The 18,010-nt window shown below is 42.4% G+C and overlaps 3 protein-coding genes across 5 annotated transcripts; 1 reads left to right on the top strand and 2 right to left on the bottom strand.

Annotated features, from left to right (window-relative positions):
* Positions 1-1,045: 1,045 nt before the first annotated feature.
* Positions 1,046-6,084, top strand: tox4a (TOX high mobility group box family member 4 a). Of its 2 annotated transcripts, none has more exons than XM_051408901.1 (9): positions 1,046-1,547; positions 1,639-1,704; positions 1,814-2,110; positions 2,230-2,475; positions 2,606-2,944; positions 3,068-3,148; positions 3,258-3,971; positions 5,087-5,229; positions 5,322-6,084. In XM_051408901.1, the coding sequence occupies exons 1-9, from the start codon at positions 1,443-1,445 to the stop codon at positions 5,377-5,379; spliced, it is 2,049 nt and encodes a 682-aa protein (XP_051264861.1). In that variant the 5' UTR covers positions 1,046-1,442; the 3' UTR covers positions 5,380-6,084. The 2 variants fall into 2 exon arrangements, with proteins under 2 accessions (XP_051264861.1, XP_051264851.1); XM_051408891.1 differs by having other exon boundaries at positions 1,047-1,547; positions 1,811-2,110.
* LOC127368322 (E3 ubiquitin/ISG15 ligase TRIM25) lies at positions 6,026-12,214 on the bottom strand. Of its 2 annotated transcripts, XM_051408978.1 has the most exons (10): positions 11,919-12,214; positions 11,712-11,824; positions 11,364-11,491; positions 10,941-11,229; positions 10,466-10,783; positions 9,849-9,941; positions 9,669-9,753; positions 9,431-9,520; positions 8,638-8,694; positions 6,026-7,159 (listed from the first exon to the last, which is right to left on the bottom strand). In XM_051408978.1, the coding sequence occupies exons 4-10, from the start codon at positions 11,193-11,195 to the stop codon at positions 6,627-6,629; spliced, it is 1,431 nt and encodes a 476-aa protein (XP_051264938.1). In that variant the 5' UTR covers positions 11,196-11,229; positions 11,364-11,491; positions 11,712-11,824; positions 11,919-12,214; the 3' UTR covers positions 6,026-6,626. The 2 variants fall into 2 exon arrangements, with proteins under 2 accessions (XP_051264938.1, XP_051264928.1); XM_051408968.1 differs by lacking the exon at positions 11,712-11,824.
* A 281-nt stretch (positions 12,215-12,495) lies between these two features.
* On the bottom strand, positions 12,496-16,702 carry si:rp71-1g18.1 (uncharacterized protein LOC559922 homolog). The gene is made up of 4 exons (XM_051408953.1): positions 16,295-16,702; positions 15,846-15,991; positions 15,570-15,657; positions 12,496-14,338 (listed from the first exon to the last, which is right to left on the bottom strand). Exons 1-4 carry the CDS (start codon positions 16,551-16,553, stop codon positions 13,377-13,379), a joined length of 1,455 nt encoding a protein of 484 aa, XP_051264913.1. The 5' UTR covers positions 16,554-16,702; the 3' UTR covers positions 12,496-13,376.
* Positions 16,703-18,010: the final 1,308 nt, after the last annotated feature.

An 18,010-nucleotide genomic window follows, 5' to 3' on the forward strand; every position in this document is an offset into this window, starting at 1 on the left:
TCTAATGTATGATGTGTGTCCTGATACAAGAAGGTAAAACAATATGAAGCACAGAAAATGGAGGAAGAACTGAGGTAGTTTGAAAATATTTGATCAGTCCTGCATACATGCATACCCATTACAGAGTCTGTCAGGTAAATTAAGCTGTGAGAGGAAGAAACACTGTCTCGTCTCAGTGGAAAGTGTCAAAGCCTTCATTAATAGTCATGCTGAAGCCATTAAAATCTAGACTTAAAACAATCAAGCACTTCTTAGTTTAAGTGGTACAAAGGGACTGTTTTGAACCACCAAGGACAACTTGGGTAACCCCCCCTCCCCTGCGTGAGGAGAGGTGAAGAGGTGAAGAGGTCTGGTTAGGGAGAAGCAGGTCTTATGCACTATAAAACAGCCACATGGTTTGATTTAACTTAAAGGTTGTTAAATGTTTACAAAAGGGATATATAAATAGAAAATCAATGTCTGATAATAATATATCATAGTTGTGTTAAATAAATGCCAGCAAGCATTGATTTGGTCATTTGAAGGTCACTACCATCCTAAATTTACACGTTAAGTTAAAGTTTATTAAATGTCTAGTTTACATATAAACCTGTTCCAACAGCTTTTAAATGACTGCTGGCTGCTTTCAGTCTTTGTAGAGTTAAACTCAAAAACAGTGCTTCCATTCAACTGTTTCAGCTAGAAGTGAGTTACAGTGTGGGACTCCCAGTTGTCCTTGAGGTTGAGGACAGTTGAATCGATTAGTTTATTTCTGTTAGCAGTGGAAAGCACTGCTGCCTTCAGGCCTCTTTGTTTGCTCGTCCAAGTAGATTGTCTGATGGCTGCCGCTTCACTTCATACTTCAAACGAGTGGAAACAAGTGCATCTGACATTTCACGTTAACTGGCTGTTTAAATTGGCCAAACAAAAGTGGTCGTAAATACAACTTATACTTAGTCTGGCTGAAGCTACCATGCTATTTGTTAAACGTCACGTTACAGCAAGTCACATAACTGGCAGATAGGTGCCGCTAAATGATTCGAGTAATGTTTCAATTTCCCGACAGCCCCTGAATCCAGCACTATCGGTAGCGTCCGGTTGGGACATGGTGGTAGCATCACACCAGCGTATGAATGGGCTTGTGTTGGGCCTCCAGTGAGCTTTGCGCCCCGGGGAGCGCACACATAATATTTTGGCAACATTGTGATTTTTTGGTTACTATCAACCTCAAATCTCTCCCCCTGCCCCACTTCTCCATAGGGCTTCAGAGCTAAGGTAGCTTAGCACCATACACTCGACTTTAACGTTATGCTAACCGTGATTAGCTAGCTAGCTAGCTAGCCGCTAGCAGCTTTTGTTAATGTTGGGATAGTTGATCTAAATGGGACGGAAAATAAGACATTCACACTTTCAACAAAGTTTACAGCGTGTGTGATAGTTTGTTTAGAGTAAAGAGTTTCAAAATGGATCTTAATTTTTACTCTGACCTGTCGGACGGTTGTGCTCAAAATGTTGATTCTGAGTTTTTGGACACCCAAGCTTATGGGGGATACTCAGAGGAAAATAAGGTAAGTTAACATGAATCCGTTTTTATCAGGAAAGATCAGCTTTAAATTCTGGAAGTTGCTGAGTTAGTTAAATGTTAACGGTCTGTTTCAGTTTCCAGAAGGCAGCGACAGCTATCTCACCATCAATGGGGCAGGCCACCCTTTCTTGTCCGCTGAGGTGAGTGAGTTCATTCAAACATGGTAGTGCACATTGTTTTGATCTTTACACGCGTTTCACTTCATGATGGACTGACCCATTATTCTGTCTCTTTCTCCACATACAGCAGACATTCCATACTCCCAGTCTCGGGGATGAGGTTTTTGAGATTCCCCCCATCTCCCTTGATCCAGACCCGACTCTAAGCATCAGTGATGCAGTGTCCCACTTTGAGTTGACTGATGGGTCAGACGGCACCGGGGGACCTTCGGCCTCCCGTAGCCTAGTCAGCAACCTGGTGGTTGAGGCCAATGACCCTTCCTTCGCCTCCACCTTTGTGAACTCTGGGTCTCAAGGCCTGGAGCAGCTGAACTTGGGCGGAATGGGCCAGACTGGAGGGGGAGCCCTGCTGAGCTCCTCTGCACTGGTGAGCACTCTACCTGTGGACCCTCACACAGAGTGATGTTTGGTGTGTTTAAATGTTGGTTGTTCAGGAGTGCAGTTTAGAGTTGTTCGCAAACTTCTTGTGTTTTAATCCCTCTGCAGGAACTGGGGAACTCCAGTGGTTCCCATTTCAGCAGTTCGTCCCCAATGACCATTGATGTCCAGCTTGGAGACATCGGTCATGGTCTTTTGGGAAGCAGTCACCTGTCCACTATAAACCAGACTGAGCTGGCGATGGGTCTTGGGGGTGAAAACATTAGGCATCATTCAGAGACACCTGAGCAGCCACTGTCTGCAACGCCATCACCAGCTGGCTCCCTCCAGGATGAAGACATGGATGACTTCAAGGTGAGGGGTTACATCAGTGTTGCATTCTTGTATGAATGTATTTTGAATTCCATGCTGTGTTTTAGATCCTGAAGCTAATATGTCTTCTATCCTTTTTCCCTTTCTTCTTCCTTTCCCTCTCCCTATTCAGAGGAGTGTGCTGGTCGACTCCCCGATGTCTCTCTCCTCTTCCTCTGCCCTCTCCCACATGTCCTCCCACCCACTCCATACGTCTTCTGTGTCTCCGGCTACGGCCAGGAGGGGCGGGGGTAAGCCGGCGGCACTGGCCTCAGTGACTGGGGCGGTGGGCGCTAAGAAAGGAAGGAAGAAGAAAGACCCGAACGAACCACAGAAGCCCGTTTCAGCGTACGCCCTGTTCTTCAGAGACACCCAGGCAGCCATTAAGGGCCAGAACCCCAACGCCTCTTTTGGGGAGGTGTCAAAGATAGTGGCCTCTATGTGGGACAGCCTGGCTGAGGAACAGAAACAGGTAGAAAAACACGCTTATATGCAGTATATGAATATCCGGTGTCAGTTTCAAGGGAGAACAATTATTGGTGATAACGTACAGACAAATGATTTACAATAGTGGTACTTGTTTTGTCTCCATTAGGTGTATAAGAGAAAGACAGAAGCAGCCAAAAGGGAGTATTTGAAAGCACTGGCAGCTTATAGAGCCAACCAGCTCTCACAGGTGAGATCATGTCATCCCCTAAAGGAAAACCAGTTACATATACAACCATAGCTGTATGGGATTTTCATTTATTTATTCATATCATTTTTTTAATCTGTCTTCACTGCAGCCTGTCACTGAGGAGATGGAGACCGCGCCTTCACCACCTCCACCGGTGGTCAAAACGGCACCTGCAGCCCTCCTCTCTGCTGGTCAACAGGCCATCCGCCCAGCTAACAACAGCCTGGAAGAGAACACCATCACCAACATTTGTGCCTCCAACATCATCCTGGACGTCCCGGAGATGACCACACGATCCCGCACGGGGGCAAACAAAGCTACTTCTCCAGCAGCTGCAGTACCCCCGGCCCAGACCATCACCAAGATCATAATCCCAAAGCACATGTTGCAGGCGGGGGGCCAGGTGGTGACTGTGTTGCCTGGAGGGGTCCGCACTTTGCAGCCTACGCTGGTAGTGTCGGGCGCCTCTCGTCAGCCACCTCCGCTGCAGCAGATGCAGAATGCACCACCTCCACCACGGCTACAGCAAATGGCGCCAGCACCTCCACCCTTACAGGCCAAGCCCCGCGAGGGGACCACCATGCCAGGTTTCCCTGTGTCCGTCATGGCTACACCGCCTCCTCCACTCCAGATAAAAATAGTCCCTGCCCCCTTGCAGGGCAAAGACACCCTGCCAATTATTGTCCCCAATACAGTGGCTGTGTCATCTACTGCGCCCACATCTGCCCAGTCTGCATCCCTGGTGTCAGTGCAGGTGGTGAACTCTGACACACCGGGCAATACAGACGAGGATGAAGTTACAGAAGTGCTGCCTTCAGAAGAGGTATCATTATTTATTGCTATTGTTGGTTGTGGTTTAGTTGAACCTGGAGCCTCAGCTTGATGTGGTTGTTGATGATTTGATCTCATTTAGGATATTTCAGTTCTTGAAGTGGGTCGAAGTTTTAACATAGATTGCTGGATCTTTGACATTTTCTGTTTGACAAGCAATACTGCTACAGTAGTGCCTGTAAATCTTGGGCTTTTTCTGTTTGTTTGTTTGTTTTACAGCATTGAATCAGACTGGATGTAATTAAGATTTACTTAATTGTGTGACTTACAAAAACCACAAATTGGTCTAAATTAATTACAAATAGAACTCAAATTATTACAAGTGTTCACAATGAGTACTTATACTGTAACACATCTAAATCAAAACTGGTACAGCCCAATGTATTTTTTCAGAAGCTGAATAGAAATCACCTGTGATTTCAGGTGTAGACACCTGAAACTGAAAGGTTCAAATCAGTTTCAACACCATGAAGACAAAGAAACAATCCTAACAAATCGGTCATTATATGGTCATGGCATTCATTAGAATATGCAAAGACTATGGCACAGCTGTAAATCAGACTGTGTGAAGAGTTCACCGCCAGGAGGCTCACGGCAGCTCGTGTGTGTGTGTGTGTGTGTGTGTGTGTGTGTGTGTGTGTGTGTGTGTGTGTGTGTGTGTGTGTGTGTGTGTGTGTGTGTGTGTGTGTGTGTGTGTGTAGAGAAAGCCACCGCTGAAAAAACTCACATGACATCTGGGGTAGTAAAAATTGCTGTTCACTCCACAGCCCATGCAAAATGACGCAGCTTGGCCAGTTTCACACAGACTATGAATGGCACTTTCTAGATGGACACAGCCGCTACTAAACTGTGGATACATATGCAGTCAGTTATGTTTGTTTTGAAATTAAATCTTTTTCTCTTGGTTAGTGCAAAAAAATAAAATCTCATTTACATCCACTATGATATAAAGTATATATAAAATATATAGCCATAATTTATTCTTACTTACTTTTGCTTTCACTGTGCCATAAAACATTGTGGAGAAAATGACACAGTGTAATATTATAAACTACTGTGACAAGCCTAGATAAGTGTACAGAAAACACCCGGCCTTCTTTTTTCCAGGATGAGATGGAGGTGAATGGGTCCAGTGATTCTACAACTATGAGGAGTGTGTGCGTGAGGGTGGGCTGCAACAACCCGGCCGTAGAGAGTGACGACTGGGACAGAGAATACTGCAGCAACGAATGTGTGGCCACTCACTGCAGGTGTGTAGAGGTTTGAAACATGCACTTGTTCACATTCTGTTTCCAGCAGACATTAGAAAACTCCTCTGAACTTAATATTTTCTGTGTTTCAGAGATATATTCAGGGCGTGGTGCTCAATCAAGAATCAGACGATGGCAACAGTGAAATAAATAGCAGCCGCTACCAATCGCATCAGCAGAACACTTTCACTAAGCTCGAGTGTTAATGGTTGAAGGACAGATGCAGAACTGGTGCAGTAGAAACGTCAAAAGTGGATTTCAGCGCAGTGTCGTAGTTCCCTCGTTTTGTACATGTACTGTAGATTTAACAGTTGCTGTTCAGGACAGACTATTCTCAAGTGTTACATTTGATTATGTATACAGCTTTTAGTCAGGCATCAAGGAACTTTAAGGCAGCTAGAGAAGAGATCAGCACAATTAAGTATTAAGTTGGTCAAGATAATGGTGTTCTTAGATTTTTTTTCTAAAGCCCACACAGGTCAGTTTATATTTGTTGTTGTTGGAAAAGTGTTCACAAAACGCTCTAACAAAAAGGATCAACATTTCAACCTTTTTACAGCAGTTTGAGACATAATTGTACAGTTCTCACTGTTTGATTCGTAATTCATGCTCTGAAGTGTTCTGGTGTTTGAGAGAAACAACTCCAGTGTTTCTGTATTTAGCTGAAAAGTGGAGTGGAGAAACACTTTGTATCAGTGTATACCTTGTTTTTGTACTGCGGCACTTCAGTGGCCTTCTAGGTTTAATATTGCCTTCATTTTTTTGTAAAACATTCTGTTGAGATCATTGTCAGCTGTTTAAAAGAAATGCTCAACTTTAATGTTTTCTTAATAAATGAGCATTTTGCTCAATCAAGGGGTTTTCCTCTTTTTCATCTCTTAAAGCAACACTGTGGAACTTCTGTAACAAAAGCCTGCATAGTTTGGTCTGCTAGGAACAGTAGCTCATGGTGGTTAATGTTAGCAACCTTTACATAGACATTGTTCTCAGTTTGAAGACTATTCTATGACTCTTCTCTACTTTGATACATTTTGGCATTTGCAGTATATCAGTTCTGTCATTTTCTATTAAAAAAACATCAGAAATCACTCCAGCCCACCCACATATATAATCACTCTGTATAAAACACTACAATATATTACAGTAAAATAAAGATTCACAATAAAAGGGAAAATAAATCAATTAATCACACATACTATACATACTTTAAAAACACCTTTCAATATAAAAATATATTCCTGAGGCAAATCTTTTTGGCTTTAATTTAGTCTTTACTCTTAGACCATTCCACTTTTAGTGCAAGCCAGTTTTAGTTCTCCTTCATTATGGCAGGATTTAAGACAGTGTGAATCTAGTATTGGCTGGATATTGTGATAATTTATATAGTTTGTGATCATTCATGAAGCTTTCACAATAGTGGCTCTGCTGGGTGGATCCACACGGTACAGCCCCAAACCCAGGCACAAGGGCTGAGTCAGTTCAGCCTTGAACTTGTGCAGTTGTGTGATTTTGGACTCCACTGCACTGAATGTGATTGTGCCTTTCTCAAAATCCACCATAACTGCTATTCGGCTGCTCTGCAACGTTTGAGAGATAACTGTTTTCTCTCTGTTATGATAAGCAAACAGCTTTCCTTGGCCATTGTGCATAATGCTCCAGGAGTGTGCGTTGTTTCCGAAGGCACTGTTGTACTTGCTCTTACGCTGGATACTCTTGAAGGACACGGCGATGTCCCAGTAGCCCTCAGCCTCCACCTCCCATACGTGGTTACCGGTGGAGAAGCACCAGGAAGAGAGGACCTGCGGGGCTTCATCAAAGCGGTTTTTGCTCTTGGGATAGGTTATCTTGGTTTTCACTCTGTCTGCTGTTTGGAGGTCAGTGGAGATTCCAAGGAAAGGGCTGGCTGTGTCCAGATCCAACATGAGCATTTCTGAGAAACAGACACACAGACCGTTTGGGTTTACATACACAATTTTGATGCTATTCCCAATTTATAATACATGCCCATTAATTCATTAAATTGAAGTGCTAATAAGCTAGACTTAGTTCTAGACTACTACTGACTTAGTCTTAGGGGTGGGCGATGTGGGCAAAAAATAATATCTTGTTATTTTTGGGGATTTTGGCGATAACGATAATCAGTCGATATCCTTTAAAATGTGATTGGAATTGTCTGAGTTAGGGCTTGTGTCCACCAAACGTGGACCAAACTCATTTTCCGAGCGCCCAGCGGTGTTAAAAGTTGAACAGATTTCAACTTGAAGCGCTCTGAGCGCTGCGCTAAAAGTCTTTTCGAAACTAAACCATTTCCATGCCAGAGAGGTAGACCCACGTCTCGGCACTAAATCATCTGAAGTATCGGTAGCTTCAGGGACTGGAGGTGCTTGCATTTTCTCTCTACCATCACAATGCGCTGCTAAACTGTTGCAAGGAGGACGGTAGCCAGAGGTCATGTGATCACGTAGGCCCACTAGTCGTGTGACTGAATCCTGCCATGCTGTAGAGAGCCTTGCTGCACTGTGTATTAAGTGGATGTGAGGAGTTTCTGCGTGCGTTTGAATATTTTTGGCGAAGTAATTTAAATACTCGATAATGGAAATTTGCACATCGTCTAAACAACAATGACAATATATATCGCCCACCTCTACTTAGTCTATTATAGTCATTAGCGTATGGCGGCTAATATTAGATAACTTAACATACATATTGTTATGTAGTTAGTCATATTCAGCCTGTTTGCTGACATTATGACCTGAGTCCTTCATGTCACATATCTTCTGTGAATTAGAGACACAACAAGCATAACTACAGCATAACAATCGGTGCGTTTAAATGCATACTAATGTCCCTGTTAAGATCGGGTGTTTGGAGTGTCCCCATTATATATCTGCATGTAAACACCACATTCTGGTTTCTAAAACCTGGACATGCCCATATGCCAGTTTTGAGAAACATGCAGGCTTAATCACTAACTGGGATTCTGTGGCCATGCAGACACTGATCCAGGTTTCTGAACCTTCTTTGCCATGCTCGCAGGTGCATCAATTAAGAAAAATAATATGATTAACAATGTAACAACGGTGTAGATAAAATGAAAGTCTAACAGTAGTAATGCAAATTATCCTTTTATTGTTGCTTTCATCTTCAGTGACTGAAGAAAAGTGTGTTCCAGGCAGCCAGAAACCAAAGTTCATCCAACTATTAAAGCCTTAGTTGATACAGAAACGATGCTGACGATCAGAAACCTGGATGACATCAGACACATTGTCAGCGTCACACTAACGGGGCACAGGTTATCTCCAACACAAATTTATAGTACAACCATCAGGCTAGTCAGCATCTACCAATACAAACACACAGTAGTTCTCTGTCATTGCCAACCCAGTGTTAGAACATTTCATTTTGTACCTTGATCTTCTGTCTCTGCAGGTTTATGGCTCTTCACTGGATGATCAACCAACAGTTCTGTGTAGGGATTACATACAAGTTATTAGCAAGAATGAGAAAGAATGAATTCTTAAGTAGGTTGCCATGTAACTGGAGCATCAGATCGGACAAAATCAATGAAAAAACCCAAACGTAATCAGTACTAAGAATGGAGATGGATAGTTCCTACTATATGTACGACCATCAGACTATTAAAGAAACTGACATTTGGAAAATATACTATTCTTTTTCTTGGCGAGAATTAGATGAGAATGACGACGCCACTCTCATGTAGCGTTCAATGCTGTAGCTAGTTAGCTTAGCTTAGCATTAAGACTGAAAGCAGGAGGAAACTGCTAGCCTGCCAGGAAATCACTGTACCTGACCAAGAAATAGTCCAACTCATAACCCCCTGTAAAACCACAATTTGTTGTTTTTACACAATGGTTTTTGTACGGATTGAAGATGTGTGAGATTAGTTAGTTTGGGGTTTTGGTGTTTCACTGCCTTTAGTATCTATCTTCTATTTTAAAGTACAAACATGAGTGGTATCATATCCCCAACAAACTAACCAATAGGCATATTTCCCAAAATGCCACTCTCAAACGTCACACTACATGGTTTAAAATTAAAGTTGAAATGTGCTGAACACAAAGACATTGAGCCAAAACATGGAATCTTGGGTTATTATCATTAAATCACATGTTGCTGAGTTCCCGGTTTTTGGTGTAGTTGTGTGAGCGGACAGTAGTGGATCTGAAACCTGCCCTCTTACCTGCAATGGTGGAATAAATGTGATGTACGCGGTTCTGCTGCTTGTCCAGCGCCACTGTTAGTGTCTGGTTTTCTACAGAGTAGCTGTAGGCTGGTGGGAAAGATATACATCAGTGAGTGAATTTTCACACCCACACACACACACACACACACACACACACACACACACACACACACACACACACACACACACACACACACACACACACACACGGCACTAGGGCTTGGCATTCTCTTACCATAATACAGAACAATAAACCACAGACAGAGCAGCACCACTGTCACACTGTTGAGGGGGGAGTCGGCAGGGTTCACTTTCTGTTTCTGGCAGAAGGAAAATACATATTAGATCTGAAAAATAAACACAATTTAGACCCTTTACAATCACAGATACTGAGAATTTAGTAAACAGAGCATACTTCACGTAGGATGTCTTCTTGTAGTTTTTTTACAGACTGACTGGATTCTTTCATTTGTTCCTTGAGCATTTCAAAACGCTGGTCCATGTACTCCTGTTGAATGCACACACAGTTATCAATTACTCAACATCCACTTTTGTCCTTTTATTTTCCCTCAAGTAGCTTTAAGCGGGGGGGAAAAAGCATCTTATTCTACACTGTCTGACAGTATCATAAATACGCTGTATCAGCTTTTTCCAGCTCTTCGTTAAAGTTATATGATGTTTTCACTGAGTTAAACCGGAATTTTTATGTCACTTAATACACATTTCAAGAAGTTCAAACTCACATATTTGGCATCTTAGGAAAAAAAGTTTTCTGCAGTTTTAGTATTAATTTGTAATGACCATCCAAGGGGCTTAAGAGTTTAAGGAGTGAATGAATGGGGAGCTTTGAGATTCTCAGGGACCTGAAAATCCTGTTTCTACCCAGCACAGCCAGCAACAGGAAATTCCCACTCTGTTTACAAGAAACCGTTGCTATGACAATGTCTCTTTGCAAATCCAATGGGAAGTTTTCTCATTGATATTATAATTTCCCATGTAATACGGTATTAAAGAATGCTATTAAAAACTCACAGTCAGCTGTCTCCGCAGGACAGTGGAGGCCTCAGTGGCGAGGTTTTGTTGCTTGCTCTCCAGGGCGCACACATTGCAGATGTAGCGTCTGGATGTGTTGCAGTAGTACCTCAGCACCTCGTCCTCGTGCTGCGGACATTTCCTCTCCTGGAGGTCATTCAGAGGCTTGACCAAGGGGTGTCCCGTGAACACCGGCAGCTCATGGTGGTCCTTGACGTGCTCTTTGCACAGCGACACCTCACACTTCAGACACGTTTTAATGGCCAGAGTTTGTTTCGCCAGGCAGCAGTCGCAGTACACACTTTTTGTCTGCTCGTCCTGTTTACAAAAATTGGATTTTGAGATGTGGAAAAAGGTGTGTTAGATATTCACCTAGTTTTAGGATCAGTTTTACATTCCACAGCTATTAGTTTATTCTCTATATCTTTTAACTGGCATTAATAAAGAGACTGAAAAAAAAGGAGCTAATAGGTACCCTCCTCCTCCTGTTCTCTCTGAAGTCCTCTGCAATGCTGGCTAGTGTGTAGCTCTTCTGTACCCCAATGTATGGTCCAAAATATTCCCTACAGTCTGGGCAACGGAAGGGAATGTCTGAGGAATGATCTATCATGTTCTCCAGACATTCCATACACAGGCTGTGTCCACAGGCCAGCTGCCGAGGATCCTTAAAGGTGTCCTGGCACACTGGGCAGGTCAGCATCTCCGCAAGCCTTTTCTTCTGATCTTCCATTGTGGATCCCTCTTCTTAAAGAGTGCTAGTGAGCCTGAACGCAGCACACAGGACGGAGTTAGCTGCAGAGTGAGTGCAGCAGCCTCTGGAAACACTTCCTAGTACGTTGGTTATGAATAATGTGATATAAAATGATTGACAGGAGCTCATCATTAAAAGAGTTCATACCTTTAGAGCTGAGTAAAAGCCTCCGTGTTGCTGGTGCTCTGTCTTCCGTTCATACTAAAGTGAAAGTACTGCTGGCTTGTTACGTGTACTTCCTGGTGGGGCGGGGCCTACGAGGAGGACGCTCGAGACTAAAGAAAAATAACTTGTCAATATGACACACATCAATTTTTAAATTAAATACAGGACTGCTTAATCAAATATCACTATTAGTTAACACATGTTTAAAAATGTTTTTAAAAACTGCAACGTTTGTATCGATACATGTTGACTAAACAATGATTCTCCTCCGAGGCTTGATAATGTATGTTACCTTGGTAACAGCTACTTGAATTTGTTGTGGTTACTGACCTGTAAATAGTCCTTTAGCCTATTGTATTTATCTTTTGTCATAAAAGCGGTCAAAGTGCAGTCCTGAGTTTCGGGCTGTCTGTTATCAGCTGTGTGGGAGCTGTACCACTGTCCTATACGGAGAGCAAGGTAAACACAATGTCTGTCTGAAGTCGCACCTCCTCTTCCTCTCAAGGCAAAAATAAAAACATAACGCAGTTTACTTACTCTTTCCACCGTCTCTCCAGCGAGATTAAACGCTCCTAAATCCGCTGAGAAGTCACATAAAATAACTCTCCTTATCTCTCCTCACCACAACACCAGGAAGCAGTTTACGGCTGTTGTCCGTAACTTACACCCATGGTTACAATAAAAACATAATGGCTAATTTAACTTAACTTTCAATGATGTCGGTTCACGAAAATGTAAATTTTACGTACAAAATACGGCACAGGTGTAACCATAAATGTGTTATCTATACTGTATCAATTAATACATTTCTCAACATGACACCTTCCTGGTTACATTACCCGAAGCATGATGGGAACTCCGTTTCCCAGGAACCCCGAGACTCTCCTCTGTATGTTCAAATGAGATTATAGAAGAAAGCAAGAACAGGGTTGTGGTTGTCAGCAGTCTAACCCAGTTAAATACAGTGCAGACTGTTATGATAACTTTAACTATTAAGCCATTAGTTACAACTTATTAAACCTTTTATATCAGGTGCTTTATTAGAAAGTCATACCCATGCTCCATACTGAATGTAGTGTGTTGATGGTCCATGTAACACAATAACCAAATGATATACGTCACCACAAACATGTTTTGTTTTATTAATACAAAAGAAAAATGTTATCAAACATCAGAAGTTTAAAAAGATGGACACAGACATTTGTCATTGCAGAGTATATGTATTATGGAATATAAAATACTTTTTTTAAAAACAGTGATTAAAAAGAGAAGATGAGATCACATATGTTTGACAGTATGTACGCTTATAAAGTATTTCAATATTAAAGCCGGTCTTATAAAGCACACAAAGAAAGAAGTCTACATACATTCAGTAAAAATAACATGAATACAAAACCAAACACCTTTTCCACAAGAGAGTGTAAAGTAAAAAAAAGCATACAATAAAAAGAACATAGACATCAAGAACAAACATCAGTGGAAGTACGTTGTATATAACTTTAACACAAGAATAGTTGGTAGGTGAGGATCTGTATTTTTCCCCACCAGACATCACCAGATATCTTCTATCTGTAAATAAAAGCATAAAATGTTACTAATGCATTCCAACCCAATTACAAGACAACAATCTCCAAGGAGCAGCTGGGTACTGTATGTAGTATGCCTGGTTAACTGTGATAGGTTGATCATGTGTTTCTTAATGCTATGTTGTTTAATGCTTGAAAGTGTCAAATGGTTGTACTTCTTTTGCACACAGTTCCACTATTTGTCCACAAAATATGGCAAAGACTAAGAAACACAGAAAAACAAGACAAAACCATCAGTAGTGTAAAAAAAGGTTCCCCCCTAGTATCTGTCATTAAAATATTCTCTTTCTGGAATGACTGAGTGTCGGGAATCAATCTGGATCATGCTTTCTGTTTCTCTCATAGCTTTTCTGATCTTATCTCGACTTGTATGACTGAGGTAGGAAACGGCGCGACCACTCTTCCACAGCTACAAGCCAGCAATCGTCCTGAATGAAGGAACAAAGAATTCACACTGGTGTTTCTCCAGATTCCTCATGATCCTGAACATCTTCCCACAAGTGGGGCAGCTGAAAGGCTTCTCTCCAGTGTGAAACCTCAGGTGTGCTTTCAGATTGTCCCTCAGACGGAAGCTTTTGCTGCACTGTGTGCAGGTGTGCGGCCTCTCCCCCGTGTGGAACCTCGCATGACGGCGGAGGCTCTTCCTCAGTGCAAACGTCTTCGAGCACGCCGAACACGAGTATGGTTTTTCTCCAGTGTGAAAGCGCTCGTGCCGTCGGAGAATCTTCCTACGCTTGAACGTCTTCCCACAGATGCTGCATGCGTATCCATCACGGGTGTGCGTGACCACCTTCTGTAGCCGCCAAACGCCGTTTCCACAGGGGCTGAAGCAGCAGAGACGATGGCCTGTGTGAAGACCTTGGTGGCGGCGGAGATCTTTGGGCAGGGGCCGACCACTTTTGTGCTGAGCATCATGGCCTTTGGCAACATCATCCTGAAGCTTCATGTCTGACTCGGGCACTTTGAGCATGTTCACAAGTTCCACCGTGCAGGGACGCATCAGCTTTTGGTCTGGAGAAGTCAGTTTCAGTTTCATGTGGAGATTGTTCTTTGTCTCCTTTGGCGTGTGGATCCGTTCCCAAACCCCGGCCTGAGCCGGAGTCACGGCTCCATCAGATGGGGACGGACTGTAGGCGTTGCCCTTGGCGGTGCTGACACAGGATTGCTGAGGCTCGGCTTGAACGGGCTTCTCTGAACTCTCGGGTTTGGGAGCTGGAGACTCTGGCTTGAGGATCAACGGGCAAACAAACTTCACCTTCTCCCCAGAAATGATATCCCGTGTGTCTGGTTGGATGACGAGAAGCTTCTGTTTAGTTGGAGAACTTTTCGTACATCCATGTCCAAATGTCTCTGTCAACGTCCCTGCAGATGCTGAAAAAGATAATGACACATTTTTAATTAAAAATGAAAGCCATTTTCATAGATAACATTGCTACCTTCAGCCATATGTTAAAGTGATCTGATATAAGAAGGATCTCCTCCACAACTGAAAACTGGCCCTTTTATGATGGTTCCTGATTATTCAACTAATTTTATTCTTCTACCTGTTGCACAGGGGAAGCCAAAATCAGCCGTACAAGTAGCTGACGTTTAAAAGGCATAGCAAACATCAGCACAGCATAGCATCACAATCCAGTAATAATCTCAGTGTCTGTTTCTATCTGCTGAACTGTTATCAATTTATACATAAACTATTTCTATGTAGACAAAACTTTTAATGTAACTTGCAGTGATGTGTCACCTTGCATGAATTACTCTGTGGTGGAAATGTGGATACCTGTCAGTGTGAGATGTAGAAAGGCTGGCTAGATGCACTGATATGATATGCAGCCTCTCTTAATCTGTGTACTATTTCACAAAAGAGCAATGTGGAGGATTTAGTGGCATTCAGTGGTGAAGCTACAGATTGCAACCATCCGAATACAGCTCAGCCTTCCAAGCGTGTAGAAATTTGCTCTCAATAAACATCAGGGAGACACGGTTTGTCCATGTTGTAGGTCCCCACAGCTGCCACCAGGTGTTAGTAAAAAGTTACATTTTGCTGAGAGCACCTTTAGATTTGTGCCACTTGTGTCTGTGTAATTACTGGAAATCCAAGGATTTGTTTGAATGGTTCTCCGAATGCAATCGTAGAAGTTCTTTTCAGTCCTGTTCAAGGTCACTGAGGTGTGGAGCCCAACCCACAATGTACAGAGACATGCCCGTTTAAGACAGGGATATGTTACATTCATGTTTGTATCTTCAACAGCACAAAATATCTGTTTCTCTATTATAATTTATTTATTATTCTTTATTGGGAAAGTATCTACTAAAACATTGAGGGGTTTAATCCATGGGTTGCAATCAAACAATAAAATAAAAAAGAGAATTTCTTTCTAGTAGTGATGAAATTGCCAAACAAACACTGGCTCTATGAATGTCCCACATCCCGTTTTTATGTTTTTATGTGTTGTTTAATGTATACTGTGCAATTCAAATCCCCCAGATAAAAACCCATCAATGGCTGATTTGCATAGTTTATATCATATTCATGATTCCAGACTGTTTCTCAGTGTTTTGTAGTCTTGAATATAAAGTCAATTGCCATGGTGCTTTTCCTTACCATGCAAAACAACTTCTGTTTGAGGCTCACTATCAGCTGGAGACTCCAACCCGCTCAGCTCCACCATGTCCACAGTCTCCGCCACAACCTGCGGTACAGTATTATGTCATCAGAACAAACTAAGATCAACACATTCCATAAAGAAACAAAGATCATGAGATCTACTGCTATCAGTACAGCTCACATCATCACAAAACTGCTCACAGTTTCACTCTATTTCACGCCTATTCCTCCACATTCCACTTAAGATTTGCATCCCTGTAAATTCTCACTGACCTGTTCCTTCAGGGGCGACCATTCGGGGTCAACGTGGCCATTATCTCCAGCCAGGGGGATTTCTGATGGAATGAGACACCCTTCAACCAACTCCCCCTCCTCCCTGCACTCCCCCAAACAATCACCATCTGAGAGGGAAGGGGAACCTGTGGATAAGAGGAGGGGGGAGGGGTTAACACAGAGGAACACACACATTCCTTTACTGGGTGTCCAATGAGAGAATACCCTGCAGGAGTTCAGTGCGACAACTACACATGAACACAGTGTGAACTAAATGCACACATGCATCGAGCTGAACGTGTGCTGAGTGTATGCAAGACCTGCTCGACAACGTTTCTTATTTTATCATGCAGTTAAAGTCTTTACATCCTCCTCACGCATCTGTCCCTGCAGCCTAGCCGTGGACGTAAACAGGAAGTCACAGCATTTAAAGGTCCAAAGAGACATACCACAAAGCTCCAACGGCGAATAAATGTCCTCGTCCACCTGCACCCCGATGCTGCGCTTTGTGTCCCCGGTCGATAAACTACTCAGTGTCTCCAATGTTGCGTTTTCCCTTTTGTTTTCCGTGCGGCCCACATCCACGTCCAGCGCTGAGGCTCCGTACCTGCTCTCGAACAGTTTGGTTAACTCCACCGTGGCCGCTTTGACCAACGCGCCCAGCACCGACTCCACCTGCGCCTGGAGGTTCACGGCGCCCGCAGACATTGTGGCAGCTCCGGCGGGGTACAAGCCAGAGGTTTTTGCAAAGATAAAAATCAGATTAAAATGGAAGTTGAAAAATTAGAGAAGGTTATTTACCGACGACAGCCACATGGCTTGCAGAAAGAAGAGGCGTGTCTCACACTGGCGCACGCGCGCGAGGGGTCGACCGCTTACGTCACGAGATCTTATTCTATTCATTTTCTATTATTCTAATATTCTATGATAATAATAATAATAGTAGTAATAATTATTGTCTATATTATTGTCATCACGTTGGTTTTTGCACACTAATATTGTTGGATTTGTTTGACTGTATTAATAAGTTATTAATCTTCAGCTCCTTGCACCTTATCAGCCAATAACCCCACTTATCCATTCACTTGGCATCTTTGTGATTCATCATCCCCTCAAGACATGTGTTAAGACATGTGTAGAAATAATCTGCTTGGAACAATAATGTGTGTCTGATATGTTTTCCCCACAAAAAAGTATAATTTCCATATTAAAATCCTTAAAAAGTCTCTTTGTACCTCATTAAAAAAATCCGAAATCTGTGAATATGCATGTTGTTCATTTCGAAAATGTTCCTGCTGGACGTCTCCTACTTCACTGTAAAGTTTATTCTCAGTGGATGTGCACTGGAGACTTCACTTGTATAAGGTGCATACTGGACCAGGACTAACTTCCAAACTATTAGTGATGTCACAAATCATGCTCGTAGGCCCCGCCCCTTAAAATCAGATTTTCAGTGAGCAGAGAGAAAGTTTCCACTTTCAGCAGAACATCCTTATAGTGTCAAACTCTGTACATACGTCATTTTGCAAGGAAAGAAAAACACATTGTTGAGGGGGGGTTTAACAGTGCTCATGTACATATTGTCATTTCAAAAGTTCAAAAAACAAACGTGTTTTATGTTCTCTCCTTTTTTAGCTTTAATTTCCTTAATTTCTGTGCATTTCTCTTTTTTCAAATCTTGGAATTATATCTTTGTGTTAAGTGTCCTATATCTTTATTTAAAAAAAGATAAAACCATATTTTTTTCCCCCATTTTGGTGGGCACTAAAGTTTTGCTAGCTAAACAATAAGTTGCTCTGCATCTAGAAAAAAATTGTATATAAACTATGCAATTACTGTTAGTCTAATGATATGGTCTTGTGATTTACATAGTTTTCTGGTGCTGTGTATTGGAGAAAGTAAAATTAGACCAGTGGGCAACCATGTAGAGACTACACAAACATTCCTTAAAAAGTGTCTTTATTTCCATCTTGGTTTTCAAAGTGCATTTGTGCACTATTTGAGCAGATTAAATTTCTTACCTTTTTGCAATGAACTACTACTCCTCTTTTGGCTTTGTCTTGCTGTAGAGCTTTAAGGGAAGCCTTCTTTCACCCTGTTTCTAAGTTGAGTTTCTTGAGAGACACAAGCACCACCCCACAGAAGTTGGGATTTATATAAACAGT

The sequence above is a fragment of the Dicentrarchus labrax genome, unplaced genomic scaffold, assembly GCF_905237075.1.
Source record: "Dicentrarchus labrax unplaced genomic scaffold, dlabrax2021, whole genome shotgun sequence".
Taxonomy (NCBI): domain Eukaryota; kingdom Metazoa; phylum Chordata; class Actinopteri; family Moronidae; genus Dicentrarchus; species Dicentrarchus labrax.

What these genes read in the sequence shown, in the direction of transcription:
- si:rp71-1g18.1 (XM_051408953.1), bottom strand. Translation starts at nt 16,553, where the DNA reads ATGTCTGCGGGCGCCGTGAACCTCCAGGCGCAGGTGGAGTCGGTGCTG. An exon ending in TTCGCCGTTGGAGCTTTGTG is followed by an intron (nt 15,992 to 16,294) that starts GTATGTCTCTTT and finishes TCTTATCCACAG; the next exon opens with GTTCCCCTTCCCTCTCAGAT. An exon ending in GGTCGCCCCTGAAGGAACAG is followed by an intron (nt 15,658 to 15,845) that starts GTCAGTGAGAAT and finishes ACTGTACCGCAG; the next exon opens with GTTGTGGCGGAGACTGTGGA.
- LOC127368322 (XM_051408968.1), bottom strand. Translation starts at nt 11,195, where the DNA reads ATGGAAGATCAGAAGAAAAGGCTTGCGGAGATGCTGACCTGCCCAGTG. An exon ending in GTTTATTGTTCTGTATTATG is followed by an intron (nt 9,521 to 9,668) that starts GTAAGAGAATGC and finishes CTTTCCCACCAG; the next exon opens with CCTACAGCTACTCTGTAGAA. An exon ending in CATTTATTCCACCATTGCAG is followed by an intron (nt 8,695 to 9,430) that starts GTAAGAGGGCAG and finishes ATCCCTACACAG; the next exon opens with AACTGTTGGTTGATCATCCA.
- tox4a (XM_051408891.1), top strand. Translation starts at nt 1,443, where the DNA reads ATGGATCTTAATTTTTACTCTGACCTGTCGGACGGTTGTGCTCAAAAT. An exon ending in TGGCTGAGGAACAGAAACAG is followed by an intron (nt 2,945 to 3,067) that starts GTAGAAAAACAC and finishes TGTCTCCATTAG; the next exon opens with GTGTATAAGAGAAAGACAGA. An exon ending in AAGTGCTGCCTTCAGAAGAG is followed by an intron (nt 3,972 to 5,086) that starts GTATCATTATTT and finishes TCTTTTTTCCAG; the next exon opens with GATGAGATGGAGGTGAATGG.